General features: G+C 51.2%; 1 protein-coding gene across 1 annotated transcript in view; it reads right to left on the reverse strand.

Annotated features, from left to right (window-relative positions):
- The window catches only part of LOC120384672 (meckelin-like), a 28188-nt gene extending 15362 nt beyond the window's left edge, over positions 1-12826 (reverse strand). Inside the window, exons 1-11 of the mRNA XM_039503654.1 lie at positions 12745-12826; positions 12558-12662; positions 11889-11953; positions 9208-9308; positions 8363-8435; positions 7848-7925; positions 5585-5650; positions 4302-4443; positions 3197-3314; positions 1958-2048; positions 169-225 (exon numbers count right to left, since the gene is read on the reverse strand). Of these exons, the coding sequence (XP_039359588.1) occupies positions 169-225; positions 1958-2048; positions 3197-3314; positions 4302-4443; positions 5585-5650; positions 7848-7925; positions 8363-8435; positions 9208-9308; positions 11889-11953; positions 12558-12662; positions 12745-12826 (978 nt within the window). The remainder of the gene's footprint in view (positions 1-168; positions 226-1957; positions 2049-3196; positions 3315-4301; positions 4444-5584; positions 5651-7847; positions 7926-8362; positions 8436-9207; positions 9309-11888; positions 11954-12557; positions 12663-12744) is intronic.
- Positions 12827-24869: the final 12043 nt, after the last annotated feature.

A 24869-nucleotide genomic window follows, 5' to 3' on the forward strand; every position in this document is an offset into this window, starting at 1 on the left:
CCTCCTTTTTTATTTCTTGAAGGCTGAACACATGCAGCTCCCCAAGTCGTTCCACATCCATCATTCCCTTCATGCCCCAGAACAGCCTTTCTGTCTCCTCCAGACACTTTCCAGCAGCTGGATGACCTGTGGCCCATGGAGCAGCATGTGCGAATGATTACTACTCACATCTGTGTCTCGTGGAGACGTTCCAGGGCGATGTGTGTATGACACTGCAAACGATACCTGCAAGGGAAAGAAAGTGAGCAAGGGAGACAGCAGCAAGGCAGTCTAGGACTAGAGATTGAATTGATAGCGCTGGCCAGGATTTTCAAAAGTGATGTATGACTTTTGCGGGGGCCTCAATGGTGCAATTTTCAGAAATTGCTGAGCACCTGTCCTCTGAAAATCAGCTGTATTTAAGGTTGCCCACCCCAGAAGTCACTAGTCACTTTGGAAATCATGGCCCATATGGGCTTTAACAACAATGGTGAGCATCACGGATGGTCCAGACCCGGCAATCTCAATACATTTGTCTAACCAGACAATGAAATTGCCTGGCAAAGTCCTGGCAGAAACAGGCTGCTGCCATTGCTCACAAAGACCTTGTCTACAGTGGCAAAAACATTACCCATAATTCACCCTGGTGGTAGCAGCAGAAGCTGTCGTATAGGCAGGACACAGGGGCTTTTACCACCATGTTGTCAGTATCTGCTCAGATCGAGATTAGACATCAGCGTGGAAAACATTTCAGAGTCTACTTCCGCCTTGCCCACAATATGGCATTGGCTACTGCCTGGGGATCTGCCCCCTGGGGAATTATTTATCGTGTGTGTTTATGGTAGTGCCTAGAGCCTCTGACAGAGATCGGCATACCAGGCACTATGCAACCCTAGGGAGAGACAGGCCCTGCCCCAAGGAGCTTACAGTGTAACTGGACAAGACTGACCAAGGGTTGGAGGGGGAATAGAGGTACAGAGAGAAGTGAGTCACCCAAGATCACTGGGAGAGCCAGAAATAGAAGTCAGGTCTCCTGAGTCCCAGTCCAGTGTAGATGCATGCAGCCTTTGAGAAAGCTGATGGGCACAATGAAGATGGAATCAGTTGGCTGGTTTCCAGCATTTGTTCCTCCCACAAAGTTAGACCGTAGGTTCCCCCCTCCCATCCCAGGTTGGTTACAGGGGTTCCAGACCCATTAATGTCACCAGCTGATGATTAGATGCTATGATGATGGGTGCCCCGTCTGCAGGATGTGTCACACAGAACTGGCAGGAGCGTACAGCATGTAATAATAACTAAGCTGGCCCATGAACGAGGCACTTAGATGTCCGAGGATGTCTTAGATGGGCACTTAGATGAAAAGGGTGCCAGTGCTGCTTCAGAGACTAGCACATGGGAAGCCATGAGTGGCCAGTCACTAAGGTGACCAGACAGCAAATGTGAAAAATCGGGTGGGGGTGGGGGTAATAGGAGCCTATAAAAGAAAAAGACCCAAAAATCAGGACTGTCCCTAGAAAATCGGGACATCTGGTCACCCTACCAGTGACCCTTTCATGCACTGACGCAAAGCTGTCCTACCAGGTTCAGGTACACGCAGGAGATCCCCCAGTCTGCACAGCTTCAGTGCAGGTCTCCCATGCCTGCCCCAGAGCCATCAGTCCTGGCCTCTTAATGCACGACTGCCCACAGCACCAGCCACCAGCACAGAGGGCGAGTTTGTTACATTTCCTACCTGGCTGGCAAAGTGTGGGCTTGGGGAGAGGAGGCACAATTGAACTCAGTCTCAACCCGGACAACATCCAAGCTCATTCCCGGCTCTAATTATCACCTGCTGAAACAACAGCTGCCAAGCGCTGGGGAACTCAAAGGAAAGTCAACCAGGTCTTGTTGTTTCAGCTGCTTCGTTTCACATTATTTCTCTCCCTCTCCCCCCCTTTGCAGCTCCCGCCAAGGGAATCCTGGGGTGCCACAAACTTGCCTGCGTCGTTGCAGTGCTATCTTGCTTTGCATACTTCACTGTCAACAGGAAAGCAGACTGGTCTCCTGGGCTACTGGTTGGCAAGTCAACACTGCACGAGCCAGCGTCAGAGGGAAAAAACAGAGAGGGGTTATCCGGGGGACAGAGCAAATAATTGGAGAGGCGAACAATGAATTTTAATGAAACCTCTGTAGGAAACGAGTGGAGGGAGTTGAGTTAATTGTGCAGAGCAGGATGGGGAGATTAGAATTCTTTTTGCACAGAAGATGGCGAGTCTCAGCACGAGGGGAGACGCATGGAATGTGATCTCCTTGGGGAGGGTGATAAAGGAGGTGCTAGCTGTAAGCTGCAAGGAATACGCTAGAGAGGGGATGGCTGGTTATAAACACTATCTCCTCCGGGCAAACCAGGCTGCCTGGGAACCCAGGCTTTGGTCTTGCCGATGGGGCGGTCGGCGGGCAGTGCTGCAAAGCTGTCTGTGTAGGCAATGAAGTTACACATACAAATAGCTCAGCTGTGTCCTGCCAATGCTTCTGGGCACTACATTAACGCCAGGGTGGCTAGCCCTGGGTGGGTTCAAAATGCAGCTTGTGGGCACCAGGCACGGGGCTGTGCAAAGTCCCCAGGTTAGGTAGAAGCAAAGCGCACTAAGACTGCCACAGAGCATGCTGGGACTGTGTCCTGGGAGCCTTCTGGCCGGTGGATCTCACTCAGTGCTTGGCTGGGGGCACTAATCACATTGCACAGGAGCAGACCCAAGGCCTGGACACACATTCCACAAAGCTGCCTTTATTGGTCATTACCTAGTAGGCGGGTTATATATGGGAGGGCAGGTCCTTGCACCTTACCTCGGGGGTGTGTGTGTGTGTGTGTGTGTGTGTGTGTGTCTCTCTGCCCACTAGCTGTGGGCTCCTGCCTAGGGGGTGGAGCTACAAGTCCCCACATTCTAATTAAAGGGCCAGGTTATATTTTAACCTGCAGGATCCTGACACACTGCAGGGTTCAATCTCTTCCTGATGCCAGAGAAGAAAAGTGATTGAACCACCTACCCCCATCAGTCTCTGAATTCTTTGTGCTCCGGGGCTTGCCCTACTACAGAGCCAGCCGTGCTGTACCTAATTTTCCTGGAGAAACGCCGGTAACATCCCTTCTTTGTGACAAACTTGGAGGAACAAAAATTGATGGCAGTCAAAAAGGCTGAACCGGTGACTGCCCCAGTGTTCTGCCCATGCCCTTTACCTTAGGAGCAGCCCTGCTGCCAACGTGACAGATGCTGGTTGATTGGACAGGTTCCCTTGCCTGCCCGAGAGCCCATCGACTAGAAAGAATCTTCTTAGCCTCTCAGACCTCAGGGAGGCTGAAAGAAACATCCAGAGAGAAGAGTTAGCTGCATACACAGATGCACCATTTCTGGTAGCCAGGGCAATCAACCAAGATGCAACCTCAGAGAAGGGCTGCAAATGTAATGAGCACTCGGCTACCTATTTACAGAGACACCATAAATGCCAGCTAGCTGCACACCCAACATATGAAGAACCAGGGATGAGAACACACATCTGCTCCAAGACAACTTACTTACGCACCCTTATAACCAGCCCTATCACTTCCCACCCATCAGCCTGTTCATTGGTAATAAGACTACTACTACCTAGCTCTCATCTAGGGCTTTTCATCAGTCAATCTCAAAGTGCTTTACAAAAGGAGGTCAGTGTCATTATTCCCATTTTACAGATGGAGAAACTCTCCTGAAGTGAATAGACAGGGTTCTAGGTGTCTCGAGTTGGGTGCCCAAAACTGGAGGCACCCAGAATTAGAGGCTGCTTTTGAACATTTCGGCCTAAGTGATTTGCCCAAAGCCATAGGGAATCGGGGCAGTGCCAGTATTAGATCTGCTGGCTCAGAGTCCCATGCACTAGCCACTACACCACACCACCTGTCTGAACTCCAGAGGCCTTAAGCTGGCCAGCTAACAGATTGAAGTGATTGGCCGCACACTCGCTGGCGCTTTATAGCACAAAACGACACCTGTTCCGTCCTTTTCCTGCAGATTTGCCGGATCCCTGCTCATTAAGAGCAGGCCTGTGGAGCGTAAATGTCAAAGCAAACCAGGCAGTCTGAGCTGAGCCCATTGCCTTACAAGGATTCATTAGTCCTGCCTGAGCGCTTAGCAGAACAGGTACTCGGCTAATGAGCTCCAGCCCTGCTTCTCGCTGTGGTTGGAAGTAGCTGGGGATCCTTCCCAGCTAAACAGAAATATTAGGATTCACAGAGAAATGTTTAAAGCTGAGAAGCAAAAGAAAATCACGACAGGGAAACCAACGCTCTCGCCAGTAGAGAACCTCACCCGGGCTATTCAGCTGCAGCTGGGGATTCGCTACAGGGACTGGCCACAGCCAGTTCCCCTTGCCATTGGAGAACTGCAGGAACATCTCATAAAAGATGGGCTCGGGGACTCGTCGCAGCAGGTTGGACACCTGTACAGTGCACTGCAAAATAAAACCATGACGATGCTATAGCAAAGATGCTGTGTAATTAGCCCTCCTTTGCCCAGATGCAGCTTTATCTGCACCGCCGAGACTTGTTCCATTTTTAAGCAGAAAAAGACTGTGCGATTTCCACTAACATTTGCTGCCTGGGATTTGGGGGATATTCAGCCCCTTAGATTACGCTCTGGTCTCCTTTGAAAATCTGGCCCTCAGAGCAAACTTCTCTCCTGTCCAGTTCAGCTTGATGAGATTCATTCCCAGCCTGGGGATTCCCGGGACACAGGGAATGTCAAAGCCAGACAGATAAGCAACTCACCCAAGGGCCCAGAGGGAATCTGTGTCAGGGCAGAGACTAGATTCCCAGATCCCCAGTGCTGGGAGTGTCTGACTGTCATTCATCATTCATTCATGCCCGTCACCCCAACCGGGGTATGGGCCGCCAACCACAGATCTCCAGAGTCTTCTATCCTGGGCCATTCGCTCTAGCTGGTTCCAGGTATAGCCCATTTTTTTGCTATCAACCTGAAGGTCGCGTCGCCAGGTCTAATGCCTAGTCTGCAACCTGCGCCGTCTTTCCTGACTCGTACATGGTCCTCACGTTCCATGTGCCGATGGTAATCCTCCTGGTTGTAAGAAGGGTGATCGGCTTAGTGGCTTCCTCGCGGCTTTCACCACCCAGCGTCATGCGTCTTCGAGTTGAAGACCCTTCTTTTTCCAGGCTAAAAGTCTCTGTTAACTCTATTGTTGGCGTTTCTGTAGCAAGCTGATTTTTACGGGGTGGAGTTGCTAGCCCCACGCCCAACCCTCCTCCTTTACCCTGACTTGGGACAGGCAGATGGCCCCAAAGGACCTCTCTGGTGGAGTTTGTCTGACTGTAAAGACCATGAAAAGATTGAGCATTATTTCAAAATTCATTAACCCTGGGTCGGGGGTGGGGGGGATGGAAACAGAAAAGTCTTGTGCGCAAGGGAGGAAAATAAAATCACTAGCTCTGGGAACCCAGTGGCTTATCATGGAGTTTCATTGCAATGCCTCCATGCAACTACTGCAGCAAACAACCAGCCCAGCCCCCGTTTAGTGCTCGTTCAGCACATGAGAAGCGGGGCGGGGGAATGGCAAGGAAGATGCAACTGTAACTTACAGACTGTTCGTAGGATGTCCCAAAGGAGTAGGCAGCATCCAGTACACTCTGACGGTCTGCACAGAGCTGCAGGAGACAAGGAAAGGCACTGGGACCAGGCGGTGGTGACATGCACCAGAGATTCCCAACCCTGCTTCCTGGGACACCTCTGTGCTCCTGGGGCCATTGCTATGAGACCACCAGCTGTGTGTAGGCTCGGAGCTGGAGGATTCAGGGGGCCTGGGGTCTTTGGCGGCGGCACCTCCTTCTGCTCCAGGTCACTTCGGCGGTGGGTCCCGGAGCGAGTGAAGGACCTGCCACCGAAGACCCAGAGCGGAAGAAGCTCCGGGTCTTTGGCAGCGGGTCCTTCACTCGATCCGGGTGTGTTTGGTGAAGGCCCTGCTGCCGAAGACCCACTGAAAACTCTCATGGGGGGCCCCTGAAAACTCTCATGAGGGCCCCTGCGGGACCCGGGGCAAATTGCCCCACTTGCCCCCCCCCCCCCCGGGTGGCCCTGGTCACCAGCTGAGGAGACGGCCTCAGACTACACCCTGCGCCAGAGCCTGCATGCCATAGGGCGATCAGCGGTGGGGGTGGAGCCTCCCTGAAGCAGAAAGAGGGGAAGGTGGGGATGTGACACACGTTTCAGTGGGAGGTTCACTTTCTCCCCTCACTCTGGCCTCTATTACCCCCTCGGTGCGGACACCCAATTTGCTCCCATTTACACTGATCACTCTGCACACCACCTCTTAAACAGCCATGTAAGTTATACCTGGAGCCTTCCCTACATCTTCCGGCCAATGCAGGATTGTTCCCGGCTGTTGATTTTCTACTGCTTTATCCCATCTAGTTTAAAGGTCCCGGCAATGGCACTTCCACCAATTCCCTTGTGAAACTGCCACGAGCGGTGCTCTGAGATAGTCAGTTCCCCCTTTCAGCCCATTACCCCTTCGATAGCTATCTTACATAGCTCCTATTCCTGTCGCGCCCGGGCACCTCACAATCCTTTCACTGAATTCAGCCCCACAACTCCTCCTTGGGAGGAGGGCAGTAATCCCCATTGCACAGGTGGGAACTGAGACAGAAAGAAGACAGCACCCGCAGTCTATGACAGAGGAGACACCTGAACCCAGGTCTCCCAAGTCCTAGGTTAATGCTCCACCCACCCGACTAGCCTTCCTCTCTAGTGCAACTTCAATTCTCTTCTACCTAAACTCCATTGTCCCCAGGGCCGGCTCCAGACCCCAGCGCGCCAAGCGCGTGCTTGGGGCGGCGTGCCGCAGGAGGGTGGCAGGCGGCACCGGTGGACCTCCCGCAGGCATGCCTGCGGAGGGTCCGCTGGTCCCGCGGCTTCGATGGAGCATCTGCAGGAGATCCACCGGAGCCGTGGGACCGGCGACCGCCAGAGCGCCCCTCCGCGGCATGACGCCCTGCTTGGGGCGGCGCAATTCCTAGAGCCACCCCTGATTGTCCCAGCCTAACTAACCCCCCATTAGTGAGACACCATTCACACGTTTGCACTTACGTGCCCCTTTGCCAGGCTGGACGTACTTGATACTTGTGATCTGCTCTCAGCCGTTAGACTTTCCAGCCCCCGGATTATTTTTGTGGCTTCTCCAATTTACCATCAGTAACTGGTAATTATCTCCACAGGGCTGTAGGAAGACAGCCCATTCCCCCTCCGGTCTTTGGTGCGCAGCCTCTGCCGTGAAGCCCCGTAAAGCTCTGCTGGCCTCCCCCTTACCACACTGGGAACTCCTGTCTAATTTCCTGCCCACTGTCAGCCCTACTGCTACATCCCTGCTTTCTGGGTTTGTCCCTCCCATTAAATATCTGTACCATGCTCCTAATCTCTCCAGGCCCCTTTGGGTTACATCTCTGTCCTGATTTTAGTTCCTCCTAATTTAACATGACCTGCAGTTTTCATTATTGTGCCGGTAACTCCCCCTTCTAGGTCTTTAATGAAGCTGTTGAATAAGAGGGCCCCTAACACCAGCCCTTGGGATACCCCTGGAACCCCCCACCCTCAACTTGATATGCTGATTTTTATCATCCGCTTTTGTTCATGATTCTTCAGCCACCTTGTTCTCACTGTGTCCATGCTCATGCCCCAGCAGGATTTATTACATGGTTGCGGAGACCCAGTGGTTCAAGAGGGGGCCACGGTTCCGCTAATGTTGGCGGATCAGACTCAAGTAAAGTCACCCCTCCACCCCCTAGTTCTAGCAACTGAATCCCAGCACTGGTTACATACCACAGCAAGGAGAAAATGAAATTAACTCACCTGCAAAGTGCCACCCGTCACGTCCTCCCAGCCTAAGAAGTTTCCTCGGGCATCGTACTTTACAAGCTTAAAATTGATCTGGTCAGGGTGGGGAAGATGAAGTACAATCATCAAGTACAAAACTTTGCAGAAGAGCTTGGCAAGTCTAAGGTTTTTCCATAGCCAAGTTCAAGCAGGTTTCATTTAGAACACCCTTTATTTTAGCTGAGTGAAGGTTTAACAAGGAGCTTATTCTGAGCTCCCAGTGCAGCTTGTTCAGTAAGATACGTTTAGAGAAGCAGAGTCTCCTACAAAGAGAGGCAACTTGAGCTGTCCAGGACTCTGCGTGGACACCAAACAAGACCAGTAAAGGGGACAATGCCCCACGCACAGCAGTTTAGGTTGAAAGTGAAGACAGGGAGGTGCTCGAGAGATGGCAGGAACAGGACTGGGGTTAATAAAGAACATGTATTATTTCTTGTCTTAATTCATACACCTGGCTCTGTATGTCTGTCTGTGCGACAGCCGTGATTTACCTTGGAGTTCTTCCCAAAGGAGAGCGGAGGCAGCCCTGTGTTGCTATAAAACAGCTTTGGAAGATTCTGGCTTCTGAAAAGAAAATCAAATCACATTTCTCCATGAAATAAATACATACATAAATATAAACAGTGATAATTTAAACATCCTTGGTGTCTCCCAAGCAGTCTGGATAATCAGGAGTCTGCTGGTTTTTAAATGACCTGGAGCAAAGCTCTATTAAGACTATTGGGTCCCATCCCGTCCATCTCCCTGCCAATATAGGATTGTCCCCTACAGGACTTTCACTCAGGCTTTGTCCAAACGTTCACCTCTAGGCCACCATTTTGCATCTAGATTATGCCAGGAGAGACCAAGATTCGTTATCTTCTGATGGCTGTTCAGTGAGTGAACTGATCTTATTCCCCTCGCACCCACATGCAAGGCCATAGTGCCAGTGATGATGTGGACACCTCATTGTCAATTTTGCTGGTGTCCTCAGCAGAGACACCTGCTGAAAAAGCCATGAAGACTGAACTACCTCTTTTACCTGACTGGTGGGACCTTCTAGGTTAAGGTCTAGGTTAACAGGAGCAAGGGAGAGTAATGTAATAGGAGAGGAGCTTCCGTTGCCCATTTTGGCCAAAACAAAAGTCCCATGCATGGATGGCACAAGGATCAATTTATTCCAGGATCACGCTAGGTAAGGATGCTCTTGCATATTCTCTGCATGATCAAGCCATGATTTTGCTGCTCTCCTGCTGTAGCCAAACAGCTTCGGCCTCCAGTGCCGTCAGCCTGGCACTCAATTCACTTCCAGCAGTAGCAGCTTGTCACCCAGTTCTGCAGGCACAGTGGGACTCACTTAGCCTTTGCATACAGGTCGTAGGCCCGGGTTTCCAAGGAGAAGGCGTTCAGAATGACCGTGTTGGTCAGGAGCTCGCAGGCAGTCAGGTTGCAAGAGTTCTAGGGAGAGCGCAAATAAGGCAGGGTCGGTGCAAGAGAACAATGTTATCCCCGTACAATCCCTAGCGCAGGCACAGTTATAGCTTATTCCCCTTCCCCTACAGGAATAGCTATACCAGCCTGGGCACCTTTACACCCATAGAGCTCAAGCAATAGAACTCTTTTGTGGAGACAAGGCCTTAACCTGCAGTTTCAGTCTAGGTGGCTTTGCTTTTAAATTAACAACATAAGAATGGCCATACTGGGTCAGACCAAAGGTCCATCTAGCCCAGTAGCCTGTCTGCCGACAGTGGCCAATGCCAGGTGCCCCAGAGGGAATGAACAGAACAGGGAATCATTAAGTGATCCATTCCCTGTTGCCCATTCCCAGCTTCTGGCAAACAGAGGCTAGGGACGCCATCCCTGCCCATCCTGGCTAATAGCCATTGATGGACTCCATGAACTTATCTAGTTCTTTTTTTGAACCTTGTTATCGTCTTGGCTTTCACAACATCCTCTGGCAAGGCATTCCACAGGTTGACTGTGCATTATGTGAAGAAATACTCCCTTTTGTTTGTTTTAAACCTGTTGCCTATTAATTTCATTTGGTGACCCCTAGTTCTCGTGTTATGAGAAGAAGTAAACAACACTTATTTACTTTCTCCACACCAGTCATGATTTTATACATCTCTATCTTACCCCCCTTAGTCGTCTCTTTTCCAAGCTGAAAAGTCCCAGTCTTATTAATCTCTCCTCATACGGAAGCCATTCCATACCCCTAATCATTTTTGTTGCCCTTTTCTGAACTTTTTCCAATTCCAGTATATCTTTTTTAAGATAGGGTGACCACATCTGCACGCAGTATTGACGGTGTGGGTGTACTCTGGATTTATATAGAGGCAACATGATATTTTCTGTCTTATTATCTATCCCTTTCCTAACAATGCCCAACATTCTGGTTGCTTTTTGGCCTGCTGCTGCACATTGAGTGGATGTTTTCAGAGAACTATCCGCAGTGACTCCAAGATCTCTTTCTTGAGTGGTAACAGCTCATTTAGACCCCACCATTTTATACGTATAGTTGGGATTATGTTTTCCAATGTGCACAAGGAAAGACAGACAAAAAAGAAAATCTCCGTGGGAGAAAGCAGAGTGCACCTGCCCGTCTGAGCGCCTCCATCTTGGATCCCTTCCATCCCAGCCCGCCCCCTCTGCACGCAGACTTCCTACATGCAAAAGAGAGCGTGGGCAATAGCACCCTCTCTACAAACACTGTCTCAGGAACGTCTATAGCCTGTCCCTGTAATATGTGAGTGCTCACAACATTTACCCTCCGAACACACTGTGAGGCAGGGCTGTTATTCCCATTTTACAGGGGGCAAAATAAGGCACAGAGCAACTAAGTTATTTGCCCAAAGTCAGACAGGAACCTGTGGGAAAGCAGAGAACTGAAGCCCTGGTCTCCTGAGTGCCACGCTAGCTCCCTAACCACTAGACCATCCTTCCTCTCTAAAGGGAGAGGAAACAGCCCAAGAGGGTAGCAGCAACATTACTTACATTACAAGCCAGAAAACTGCTATCAAGGAAGGTGGCCTCCCAGAGCGAGGCAGGCTGCCGGGAACTCTGCATGGAAGAGAACATTCTGGCTGCAGAAGGGTCTTGGTAACAATGAGGGCCTCTCTACACGGCAGTCAGAGCTGTGACATCTTTGGTAGCATGCACAAGCCAGCTTTGGTCTAGCTCAGAGGTGGTCAAACTACGGCCCGTGGGCTGGACCGTCCTGCCCGGCCCTTGAGCTCCTGGCCAGAGAGCCTAGCCCCCGGCCCCTCCCCTGCTGTCCCCCCTGCCCCATAGCCTCAGCTTGCTGTGCCGCCAGCGCTCTGGGTGGGGAGGGGGGCTGCGAGCTCCTGCTGGGGAACGCGGAAGGCTCCGGCCGGGTGGCACAGCTGCTAGTCCTGCTGCTCTGAGCGGCATGGTAAGGGGATGGGAAGCGGGGGGGTTGGATAAGGGGCAGGGAGCCCCGGGGGGCGGTCAGGGGACAGGGGGGATTATAGGCGTGGGAGTCCCGGGGGGCCTGTCAGGGGGCGGGGGGGTGTGGATGGGGTCAGGGAGGTCAGGGGACGGGGGGGTTGGATAGGCGTGAGGCCCTGGGAGGGGGCAGTCAGGGGACAAGGAGCAGGGGGGGTTGGATGGGTCGGAGGTTCTGAGGGGGGCAGTCAGGGGACAGGAAGTGGGAGGGGGCAGATAAGGGGCTGGGGGAGGCACAGCTTTCCCTACCCAGGCTTCCCTACAGTTTTGGAAACCCGATGTGGCTCTCAGGCCAAAAAAATTTGCCCACCCCTGGTCTAGCTCGATCGAATAACAATAGCGGAGAAGCAGCAGCAGCACAGGGGCACCGGGAGGTAGCCACTGGAGCACCTACCCAAGTTTCTGGGTGGGGCCCCACAGCCAGTACTGACTCCAGCTGCCATGGTGTCACTGAAATTGTTACTGGAGCTAGCTAGAGCCAATGTGTCACCTACATGTACTGCACATCTCTGATTGCAGCATAGGAAACCAAGACAGTGAGAAGGGTAGGTTAGAATCCCGATTTGCACCTACACAAGCATTGCACTCCGCCGCCTGGCCTGTCACGTTCCGGCTGTCAGCACAGACACATCGCAGGCCTGGAAAACAGAGGAGCATCAGCAGCTGGAGCAGGAGAAGGCAGGAGCTGGAGTTGCCAGGTTACCACATGATCAGCTCTGGGAACACCCAAAGTTGTCTAAAGCATCCAAAGTTGGAGCCTGACCCTGCTCAGGTCTTCACTGTGGTAGGCCACGCATAGCCAGAGCAAGTATGGGGAGTCACTGGAGCTGTGGGGAACTCTGCCAGTGATTTCACGCCACTCCAGCATGCAGCCTCCAGCTGGCAGAGTCACTACAGACTGACCAGCATTAGCCAGAAGAGACTAAGGAGCCCTGGGCTGGGCTGGCTTCATTTCCTCGGCGATTGAAGCTCCTGCACTAACGCATGGCAGAAACGCATAGCCAGGGACGCAGACAGGCTTTCCATTGGGCATGTGTCTTTTAAAGCAGACAGGCTCAAGTCACTACTTTTGGATCTAGGTTTCAAAACACCCTCCCCGGTCCGACAGGTCAGAGGTTTGGCCCATTACAGAGCTGTGGGCCAGCTGCAAAATTCAGCTCCAAAGTTCTGGGGTGTTTGGCTCAGGGCCACTCTTAAAATCAATCAGTTTTCAAGCATTCGGCATAGCCAGCTCCCACTCACCTGCAGGGCTTTTCACCAGGGGCTCCTCACACGGGCTGCACTGAAACACCTGGGTGTCAAGGAACTGGCTGGGGCCACAGTTCCCTGGTGGGGTGGTGCTGCTCTCTGTTTGGGCACAGCAGCAAAGAGGGTAAAGCAGCCAGGCAGAGAGCAAAGAGCAGCCCGCTAAAAAGCGAGACATTTTTACTGAGCTCCAGCGGACGTCTGCTGTGCTTCCTTCCAAAGCCCTTTGCCTCTTGCTGCCTGTATGTGTCGATAACAGCATCCATGGTTACCAGCACTGGCCGCTTGTGTTACACAACAGAAAACCTGCTTCATTCAGCATGTGTCTGGGGTAACTGGAAACATGGCTGAGACTTCCCTCTTCAGTGAGTGCAGACTTGGGGACGGGCGGCTGAGAGCTGGAACTACCAACGCAAGGACAATCAGATCTTTGGGCCGGGGAGGGAAGCAAACAGTGGCAGTGCAACTTGCACAGTTAAACAGGCATGCAAGTGGCACTAGGTGCCTGGGACAGATACACAATGCAACAGCTGACTGCTATTGTAAGGATCCTAACAGGGAGGGGTAGTTTTTTTGTTTTGTTTTTTTTAAACACAGGAAATTGGTTTAGTAAAATGGCAAATGTAAAATCTGCATCTGCCTTGCCTCTTCCTTCGAATCTTGCATTTGCTTGTAATGGAGAGGAGAAGAATATCTCCTCTATAAATGGTCTGTTCTCTGGCTTTAACCACTCAGTTACTTCACAGGTAGGGGGTTTATGTTTATGATTCCTCTCTGTAGGAAGGAATGTTTGAGCTGGAATACGACTCTTAGAGCTAGTGGGGGAAGTCAGAGAAAGTTGGGGGTGAGAAGGATATGGGGTATTCAGCTTGAGAATGGGATGGTTGCCTCTTTAAGAAGCCTGCCAGTCTGCAGAGACAGCAGCCAGTTTGTTCTCACAGCTTCAGCAGCTTGTTACAGCGGAGGTACACACACACTGTACTCTCTCCTGGAGACTTTACTTTCATTCTTTCTTGTTTTTATTCATCTAAGACTCAGGTCAGTTTTGAAGGAGAGTACATATTCTGCTCTATGTGTATCAAAGCATGAATGGAGAGGCAGGCGACAGTAGTGGAAGTGGAGCTTAAAGAATAGGGAAACAGGACAATAATGCAGAGAGAAGGCCAGACAAAGAAAGAGAAATGCAGAGTGTTACCAAGAGACAGTGAAGGATCAGGAATAAACTCACTGATTCAGACTTGTTCAGATGTACTCCACTTTTACTCATCTATTTCATGAAGCAATAGCATTTACTGTATTAATACATCCTCCACGAGACTCTTAAATATGAAACATTTGCAATCTAGAGAGGTCGAGACCATATCTGCCTGTCAAGATTCTTTCCCTTGAAACCTCCCTTGGTTTTCAGCTAGACTCTCTCAGCCTCACTGACTGAAGGTAGGCTTATGGCCAATTTAGTATATAAGGGTCCCGAAGCCTCTCTCTTTACCAGATGCTGGGCCAAATCCATCCCTGCCATAACTCTGAATGAAGCCAGTGGCATGGTGCTAGATGGATAGCTGGCCCATTTAATTCAGTGTTGTCACTGCTGAATCAAATGAGGCACATTTGATGGGGTCCTCCTGCATTTGCCCAACGCGGGAACTTAAGTACACAGACATGCAATCCCTTCAGCAGACACGTGGTGGGGCTACAAACCTATTAATATAGGACTGGTGCACCAAGGAGCTGATTAAAAGAGCAGCTCCACTATCCTGGCCTCTGCCAGGACATTGGCCAGCAGCAAGGTAGTGCTGTAGATACTGGTTTTGCAGTTCAATATTTACTGACATCTTTGTGCTGAGCAAGTATTTTGCCAACAGGACACTGACAAAAAGACTATCGGTGAAATAAAGGTGATGCCGCTAACTCTCGGACGTTGCTGCCGGGGGTCACTGGAGGCCTACAGAGTCACTCCTGCCCCCACCCCAAACCTCAGTATAAGCAGAATTTCTCAAACTCTAAAGAAAGGAAGTGTAGTCCAGAGCACAGGATACCCGACCGGGAGTGCTGTGTTCCACTTGACTAATAAACCCTACTCTGTTTTGAAAAGGCTGTTTGGGGGAACTGCAAACTCTGGCTGGGTACATTAGTCCCTGAAGAGTGGGCAAGTCTCTGCCAGGAGTCTATTCCAGCCGGACACGCCGAACTGAGCTCAGGGTGTGAAGCAGGAGCGTTGGAGCTCAAGAGCTCAGCCTAGGAGGGGGTGAGGCTGTGGGGCCTACCCTGAAATTAGAGTGGGACTCCTTGGGGGCCTGCACATGGCGGGGGTTCCTCCAAGAGACTGTTTACAAGGTGTGTGTGTGTGTGTGTGTGTGTGTGTGTGTGTGTGTGTGTGTGTGTGTGTGTGTGTGTGTGTGTGTGTGTGTATATATATATAGCACAGATCCTATGGATCTGTGACACTGCCCACCCCCAACCTTCAACTATTTTCAGTAGCCATGGCACTGAAATCAACCCCGTGGACACAAACAGCCCTGAACATTGGTGGATTTGTTGTTATTTGCATCACCACTACTCATGGTCTCCAATCCAGGAAGGACCCCCACTGCGCTAGGTGCTGTACACTGCACGAGCCAACAAATCCCTGCCTCGGCACGCTGACAGTCTAACCAGGTAAGACAAACGGTGAGAGAAAGGAAATACAGATGGGAAACTGAGGCACCGAGAGACAAAGTGACTTGCCCAAAGTCACACAAGGTCTGTCTATGCAGCGAGAAGAAACTTGCATCAGCAAGTCACAGAGCCTGGAGCTCCAGCCTGAGCCCAGACAGCGAGGGTAGATTTAAAGGCAAGGGCAAGTGAGAGGCTCGTCTGTGGGACAAGCTCTGAAGGGGTTGGCTCCAAAGTTCTCCATAGGGGGCTCCAAAATTTGTAAGCCGGTTTTCCTCTCCCCGGCCCCTTGCTTTGGGGCTCGATGGATTTGTTTGGTTGGGACCAGGCTTTGCCTGAGCCCAGCCCTGCAGAGGCCTTTACGCAGCAAAAAGCAGAATTACAAACAATTTGAGCGACTAACCCCCAGCATCCCCACATTCGTTCCACCCCCCGCTTAGGCGGCCATGTCCATGGTGGCGGTGCTGGGCTCCAGCTGGATGCTCAGATTGGCTTTGCTAGCAACCTTTTGGCAGTACGCGTACGTGGTTTTCTTGATCCACTCTGTAGCATTGTGATGGGGTCTGAATAACATAACGTAGCATCTCTGGAAAAACAGAAAGGCCAGGCCGCAGTAGGAAGACAGCAGGATAGACACGACAGCCACCATATCAACTATTCGCTCCTTTCCCGACTCCAGAGCTGGCATCACGGAGAGCCAGACAGCAAAGCAAGTCACCATCATTAAGGAGATGCCCTGGGAGTCGCTGAAAATCTTAGGCAGGGAGTGGGTTCTGATGGCAGCTGTGAGGCAGCAGGCGGCCAGGGCACAGAGATCCTGATGCTGAAGGAGAAGCCGATGCCTGTTTCGTTGAAGCACTCAATGATCAGGTAGTTTGCCTTCCTGGGGTACGAACACCTGAGCCCAGGAGAGACAAGGGGGAGCCACAGAAAGCAGATGATGCACTGCAGAGCGGGGAGGATGCCAAGAACAATCAGATAAAGGCTGGTCTGCAGCTTTGTCGGTCTTCCCATGGGAGTGGCGAAGGCAGCCAGAATCCGGACGCATTTGGCCAGGATGCTGGCAAGGCAGAACGTGAAGCTCACCCCGAAGGCCGGCGGGTGAAGTTTGCACTTCCAACCTGTTGGCTCCCCAACAAAGAGGAACACACTGGCAAAGGAGCCCAACAGGCTGGCCATGTGGCAGTAAAATATCCCCTCTCCGCCCCCGGCAGCTTTACCAGTAGGGGTGTCTATGTGCTTCACACACAATGCCGTGACAGAGGGCCATCCCCACTAGCGTTAGCATGATCAGCACGACGCTGGTGGGCTCGGACCAGAACAGGTATACCACGGCCTTCTTCCAGAGGAGACCTGGCCCCCGTGAGACCACTCACCCTGGGGACAAGACCAGCGGCTCTCCAAGGCTGGAATGCAAAATGACAAGCTGTTGAGGAGTCATGTTTTCCATGCACTACGTAGAGGACTCTACCAGTTCATTATTACAATTACTGCCACTTATGCTCGCTCCCTGGGAGTCCTATGCCCCATCATCCTTCCAGCTAGAAGGAATTTTCTCTGCACCCTGGCAGGGTAGCCCTAGAACAAAGGCTCAAAGAGCCTCCTAGGTTTAAAAGTCTTGACGTCCATATTTAAACATCTAGATCAGTGGCCTGAGCTACTGAAAACTGCTGAGTCCCCAGCAACTCCTATTCGTCTCAGGTGCACTAAGACAATTGCAATGGGAGAAAAGCCACCTTCCAGACCCCCAGAGAGGATTAACTTGCACCCTGGAGCATGAGATCCGATCGCCTGTGCCTGCCAGTGTTCAGAACAGCTGTAGAATTACCCAGCCCTTTCACAAGCTAGCCAGCTTCTCGGCACCCGGCAGGGCTCTAGGTCACTCCTCAGCTCAGGTGGGTGCCCACGGGGCCAGCAAAATAAACTCACCTGACCCGTTGCTGTATGTCCCAGGGCTGCAAACCTCACAGACATAACAGCAGTGCTGAGGCAAATCCGGGTGCAGCTTTTGCATTTCCCCTTGGCCACAGCCTCGGGAGCAGTGAGAGGGCAGGATCTGCAGGTCAAACACAGACAGGGTTGTGGGCAAAGGCTACTGGGAAACAACAGAGAGGCCTAAGATCCTGTGGGGAGTTTATTGCTGCCTTGATGCAGGAGGATTTGCATCAGTGGTATCAGGAACTGCACACCCAAACCCACCAGCCCTTCTGGGGGACAGTTACCCCGTAGCCCATCCAAGGGAGAGGCGGGACAGGTGGTTTCACTCAGAAGCAACTGCCAGAGATGGGTTGGCATCAGGAATCAGGGTGTGTGGCAGAGCTAGTCTCTGGGCAACCAGACGAGCGCAGCCGGCCTGTAGCAGGCTGCCTGATTGGCAAGAAGAGGCAGCAAACTGGCTCTTAAACCCAGCAGCAGCACTTTGGCAGCTGTTCAAAGCATTTGCCCCACAGCTGAGAACATCTGTGTATGCTTGTGCCCTGCCCTGCCCCAGTCCAGCTCCTGCTCCTGCTCCGGACCCAGCCTTGTTGCTCTCCAGGTCACACGGCTTTGACTCCGGGCTCCAGCCCTCTCTCTGCCCAGGCCCCCTCACAGGGCTATATACCCAGCCACTTGATGCTGCCCATCTGAGTCAGACAATTTCCCACACCTGCCTGCCTGCCTCCTACAAGGTTCCTCCTTCCCCTCGCTCCCGCTGTCTGAGTGGGACCTCCCAGGAGAAGACCCAGTTCCAGTCTCTGGATCTAGTGCAGGTCTCCTACCTCCCGTGTTTGCTCTCTGCGTGGAGGGAGCAGGAAGGGTGGGAGGCAGTGGCTAGGGGATGGGCTGCGGAGTCAGGATGGACGGGTTCCATCACAGGCACTGTCACTTTGGTGAAGTCACTTGAAACTCTCTAGGCCGTAAGTGTCCCTGTCTGTGAAAGGTGGCTGGGGACCCTGACCCTCTCTTCGTGAGGAACACTGAGATCCTCCTACGAAGGGCTCAAGCAATGGCCTTATTGCCACAGGTGTGAGAGTGGCCTCACTCACCTGGATGGCTCCCCCGTCCCGCAGGCCCACAGTCCTCGCCACAGGGTCGCGGCTGTCGGAGGCTGCTCTCTCCACGTACACGTCCAGCTGGGGGAGCTTCACTTCTCCGTCAGAAGAAGACCTCAAAGGGGGTTGGACTGGTGGGCAGGAGGGAGGAATAGTTCTCGATGAGACACTGCTCCGACTGAAAGAGAGACAGAAACGAGAGCAAGCTTGGACACCAGCTGCGCAAACCAAACAGAGCCAGAAGACACGTCTGTGCGTACCAAAGATGCTACTACAAGTAGAGGGAAACACACTGGTTTGCTGCCCCCTTTAGTATTATGGGATGTAAAGAATCAATGATATTGAAGCACGTGCTTGGCCATTTAAGCCCAGTGGCGTCTTTGAGACTATTTTGGTTGAAATACATTCACAGCTGCACAATTCGCTGGACATTCATGTTTGCCACATTCACAAATCTGAGGGGAAAAAAAAAAAACCCACAGCCAAATTAGTTGTACTGGGGTATATTTAGAACAAGCATCATCATCTGCAGTTTAGCACAGACGCTGCCATGGGGCTCAGAATCAGCGCTTTCAGTGGGCTGCTCCATGGCGTGGCTAAGAAACCAGTTGTTGAAGGTGGTTTTGTAGTGTGAAATGGTACCTGGTCTCTATTGCAGTCAGAGCTGTTCTGTGGCTGGGACGGCGGGTAATTCTGGGACAGCTCTTCTAGCTAGCTTTTGCATGAACAAATCCATGATGAAGATGACATCCAGATAGGCTAAGTGGTCCAGGCACAAATGGCACATGTTAGTAGCTGGAGCTCCAAGACAAATGGCTGGCTCATGGTGGCTTAAACCTGCAGCACGGATGTTGACTGGTGCAGGGATATTGAAGTTCCTGCAGGGGTTCTCTGAGCTGGGGTTGGCTGTGCACTGGTGACACACCTTGCGGAACAGATACCCGACGGTTGCATTTGCAGACCGGTGTGTATTCGTGTCCAGCAAATAGTCAAGAAACCCAGGAACCAGGCGAGGCCTCTGGTGCAGAGACCACAACTTTATACTCTAACCCAGCAAGTCCAAAAGTGACCCCATAGCAGCAGTGAATGATGTGTTTCTCCATGGTATGATTTTCCTCTTGCCCTGCCCTTGACACGTAATACAGAGCAGACGCATCCATCAGCAGTGTGACGTTTGATTTTGAGGAGGAAATCTTATCGATCAGTTTCCGACCATCAAAGACGCTCTGCTCTGTAAATGCGATGCATATCTCCCCTCGGTCGCTTGTTCAAGGCCAGCAATGACATCCCTGACTTCTAACTCGTACCGATGAATGAAGCCAACCAGGATGCTTAGCAAGGCGGTGCTGAAATTCATCTTTAGCGTAGAACGGTGGATTCGAATCTGGGAAAGGTTAATTTCCACCTTAAAAAAAAAAGTCTTGTGTCAGTCGGACACTGAATTACAGCAACTTTTCCGCTTCTCAAACCGGAGGCACCATGGCTGCGAAGAGGGGAGAGCAGAGAGGAGGGCTGTGACTAACCCAGCATACAGTGGAGGAGTCTAACAGCGGAGTATGATCCATGGCTCTGCAGTGCACAGCACACTGCAGATCTGAACAGACCCAGACTTTCCATGCTGCCACCTAGTGCTTAATTTGTAATGGAAGAGGTGCTGGGGCTCAAGCGGAAAAAAAAAATAATTTTTTTTTTTTTTTACTCTCATATGCCAAGCCCACAGGTGCCGGGGCTATGAACCGCCAAGCCCTGGCACAAATTAAGCACTGCCACCATCAAACTTTCCACTTCTTCTCTTGAATTTACCAGTGCTGCCCTGGAGCAGCTGAGGGCTGGCAGAGCATGCTGGGTGCCACCTTGCAGACAACATCTCTCAGCGAGAGTAGAAGTCTCTCTGGCTTGAAAGGATGGGACTACAGAAATTGTTAGCTGGTTGATAATGGAAACTACCTCTCTTGTTCTCGGCAGAGTGGCAAAAGTTACGGTGACGGGACTTGATCGGTGTGAAGTTATGGTGATTAATGGATAGAGAGAGTGTGACAGAGCAGAGCAGGACTGATCTAACAGCCATAAATCTGACAAGGTTTTTAAAGACAAAGCCATCTAGACTCACTTTCATTATTAATACTCAGGACCCCCAGACACAGGAGCACTGGGAAGTTCCTAATAGCTGAACTAGAGATGCGGCCTAACTCCCCACAGACTGGAGACATTTTATCCCACAGGAGAGAAAAGCTGGGGCAAACGACTGGTCCCTGCTCTCAGACTGTAAGTAATAGAGCTGGCGTGTGCTCTGTAATTAACCTCTGGTTTTTAGTGGCTGAACATTAGAACCTGAGAACTTTATTGGTGCTGTTAAGCTAATTACAGTAAATCAGAATTAACGCTGCATAAGAGAGAAGCAGCAGTGGGTGGAAGGGGCTGCAGTAAGGTATGGTGACCAGACAGCAAGTGTGAAAAATCGGGACGGGGTGGGGGGTAATAGGCACCTATATAAGACCCAAAAATCGGGACTGTCCCTATAAAATCGGGACATCTGGTCACTCTACAGTAAGGTTATCGGGGGGGAGGGTATCATCCCTCCCAGCACCCGCTTGGGATGCTTTCCTTCCTCTGCCTGCCGTTAATTGGCAGAGGCCATCACTCACCTGCAGCACGTTAACGAAGAGCGAGTGTGCTGGCTCCATGCCTGCGTAGAAGATAGTCACAATGGTTCGTGCTCCTTCCCTGTGAGCCCTGTCCATTTCGTCGAGGATCTTCTCAGAGCAGCCCGGGGGCTGCTCGCAGTACGTAACCAGCTTATACCCCAAGGAGCCAGCCCCATCTGAATGCCTGGGCAAGGACGTACAGCTGGAGACTGGGAACCAAAGCAAAACAGGCTGCTGTGTAAGGCTGCGTAAAATCCATGCGGCGAATGACCTGGCAGAGCTCATGGGGCGTGATCTCCACTGGTAAATACAGGCTTCCTAATACAGGACTCCTACTGATCTCTCCTTAAGAATCTTTGCTTTTTCTTTCACAGGGCTGGTGTCTCCGGGTGTTACCATCTAAGGTAGCAAATAACTTGCTTAGAGGGGAACCCTGATTCTGTACCAATCTCCCCCGCAAGGAAATTTGACATACAATACTAGAGACACTACAGGGCCATGTCCCTGGGACACCTTGCCCTGAGTGACTGCTGTGTATACACTGTTCATAGCAAAACCAACGTGGCAAAAACAGCCAGCATGATGCCTCCAATAAGGCCACCAGAGTCAGGCAAACAGGAGAGTAATAATGATATTTTTAGATGCAACTTTCATGTAAATGGAGCCTATACACACAGGGGAATGACGTCACACACCACTGAAATGCAGCTGCTTCTGGAGTGGAAAGCGGTAAAGCAGCAGCCTGCTGGTACACATCACATTAGGTAACAGGATGGGCTGGTGGCAATTTTGGCCAAGGACAGTGGAGGAATTCCTATGTCTATGGAAAAACTCCACAGGTTCATTGCTATCCGCGGACTAGGCAGGATTTGGGTTTGTAAGGTCTCCTCTGAAATACTCAGCATGTCCGCTTCAGCGGAACAAAGAGCCAGGCTGTCTCCCAATGGGATTTGAACCTGCAGCCCCAGGGCACCTAGAGGTGGCAAACCAGATGGTTGGGCCACTCCCTGGTGGCCATGGATCGCTCTATAGTCAAGGGTTAAAAGTCACCAGCGGTTGTTCATTAACAGCTTCACTGAGAGGAGGAAAGAAATCAGGGAACTGGGCACTTGACTTTTCATCCCCTGCTGAATGGTCTTTCCCCAGAACAGCTGGACAATCAGAGTTAGCCCATAGCAGCGACCCCCCCCAACCCAGCCATGCACCTTCCCCTGCCTGGAAAACCCCAGCTGGCCCATCTGCCTTAGCCCAGCTACCTGGCTTACTGTCCTCATATTGCTTACCTCCCACTACCCCTGGCACGTCCCCAGCAAAGACAGGGCTGGTTAGGGAGCTCGGAGACTCCACCTCGTCTTACTCAAAACTGTGCGGCCCGGTGTGGCAGACTCTGAACAGCCCCCGCACGTACAGGTCTCCTTCCTTCACCACGAGGGGCTCTCACTCCTCTGCAGCAGCTCAGGATGGGGCCAGTGGCAGCTGCGCGCCCCCCAGGGCCAGCACAGCCATCAGCTTGCAAAGCCCTAGGAGTGGCATGTTCAGCTTCTTGCTTTCAGCCGGTGCCCAAGCGTGGTGTGCAGGGAAAGGTCATGTATGGGAGAGAAACCGCAGCATTTCAACAGAGGGCAGAGCGCAGTGAGCTCAACAGGCAGGCACTTCCCCTCCCTGCTAGGCTTTTGTACTGAACACATCCCATCTTCTCCAAAGGGCTGAAAGGTCACAGGTCGCATGGGCGAGGGAAGCAGGCCACGTTCCCACCAAAAGGGGGCAGAGTTAGGAACTCCCTGTAGAAAGTCTGTAACTGGATTTTACAATACCATTCTCAAGGAGGAAGGCTCCTTACCCCAGCTGGTCAGAGCCACTGTACTGTGAACAATTGTGTTGTGCAAAGAGTTTCTAGTCATGTCCTTCTGATGCTATAAATACAACTACCTGAGGGGATAGCATGGCTAGATTGCAGTGCAGATGGGACCTACGCATAATTACCTGGTCCTGGGACCAAGCTAAAGTCAGACAGATCAGGGGACTATTGTACTGTGGGGGAACCGGGCCTCCCTGACAGTTCTACTGAGCACAAACAATTGCCCGTTGTTTTCCCCCTGGGAGAACAAACTAGGGTGACCAGACAGCAAATGCGAAAAATTGGGACAGGGGTGGGGGTAATAGGAGCCTATCTAAGAAAAAGACCCAAAAATCGGGACTGTCCCTATGAAATCGGGACATCTGGTCACCCTAGAACAAACATCCCCTCCTATCTTTGCTGTACAAGAGTTCTCTCTCGTGCAAAAAGCACCTTCAATTTCCAACATCTATTACTGTTGATTTGAATGAACGGAACAGGAAAATGGACCCAGAACTTTGAAAGTTACCAAATATCTAGCTTCCCGTCTCAATTTGTGCCCCTCCCAGTATGTGCCATGGACAAAATAGAGCCAAGATGAGTCTCACTTTAGAAAGTAAGGGCCCTCTATCAAATGTGTGGCTATGCATCCTCGCGCAACTCAGTTACATGGAAAAGAAGCTGGTCTCAAGTGGAAGCTCTGCTGGTGTTCAGCTGAAGTCCAGCCGTCTGGCCCCATGGTCAAAGTGAGAAGCAGAATTCTAGGCAGCCAATGTGTTTATACCTGGCTTCAGCCCTTAGCAGCATGGCCCAGGGAAAGATCTAGGGCCACATTAATTGAAATTAGTGGAAAGACTCCCATCCACTTCAATGGGTTTTGAATCTTGCTTCTCATGCCCGGGAAAGTGATACTAGGGCAGCTGCTGTCTGGAAGAATCCGAGCATTTCCTATACGAAATACAGTAGCCAACAAATATTGGACTGTGCCTCCCTAAATAAACACTGACGTGTATCCAGACAGGCTTCCGAACAACTTACCAGTTCCTGTAGGAAGCCTACTGCCCGGGACTGCCCCAAAGCAGAACCAAGCTCCTGGTTACATACACCCTGTGCTGTAGAAATGGGATCAATGTGTCCCTGCCACTGCCATGCCATATGTGATTCGGGGGAGCGTGTTAGGAGCTGAAAGTCACTGATCGTTGGAGTGGATTGGCTAACAGTGCACATATATTGGAAGATAGAGCCTGCCTCTCAGGCTGATCCATTTTTTTTTTACATTGGCCATACGCAGAGTGGAAAACCAAGCTGCTCTTCCCACTCATGCTGGATTACAGAGGTTTGAAGAAGATACACGGACTTTCTTATATAACATGGATTGATTTCTGCTGTGAAGTGGTGAGTAACCAATCAGTGATCAGCAATAAAAGGCATCATCTGTCACACTGTGAGCTCACATCTACATTTACCTATTTTTGAACAGTAATCGGACCATGACCAAATTTCTCCATGTAGAAAGTCCTATAAAATGTTTAAGCAAAGGCTGCAAGTCGATCCATTTCCCCACTCCCCCAACTGTGAAATATATACAGTGCCCTAAGGATGGTCATAAAACTGTGGCAGCTGTTTGTTATTTTCCTTATAATTATTCCCTGTCTTCCTTAATGTGAGAGCACACAAATCAGTCCTAGAAATGCCACAGAACACCAGGGACTCCGATTTGAAATCAGTCTGGTCTTTAGCAGCAAGGCACTCATGACATTGTGCATACAGTTTTGAGGCCCTGATTCAGGGTAGGGAAAAAATAAATCAGGCTTTGTTGTCTCCTCAGCTCCAGGGCAAATGCTCATGCTTTAAAAAGGTGCAACAATGTTATCGTTTGTAAAAAGTAGGTTAGCACAGAGAGAAGTGAGAAGGGGGGACTGAATGGAATGAGACATGGGGAAACACTGCAAATAATCAGATGGGGGAAAGGGGGAGAGGATGGGAACATTGCTTCTTTATGCACTGATATTGCTACAAAAACCAAAACACTCCTCACGCTTAATATACAGTGATGTGCTAAATGTAAGGAAGTTGATTGGGAGTGGGGAGAAAGGGGGGTTTAAAGATAATTTATTCCAATCCCTCCCCACAGTCCAAAACA

Source organism: Mauremys reevesii, linkage group 16, assembly GCF_016161935.1.
Source record: "Mauremys reevesii isolate NIE-2019 linkage group 16, ASM1616193v1, whole genome shotgun sequence".
Classification (NCBI taxonomy): domain Eukaryota; kingdom Metazoa; phylum Chordata; order Testudines; family Geoemydidae; genus Mauremys; species Mauremys reevesii.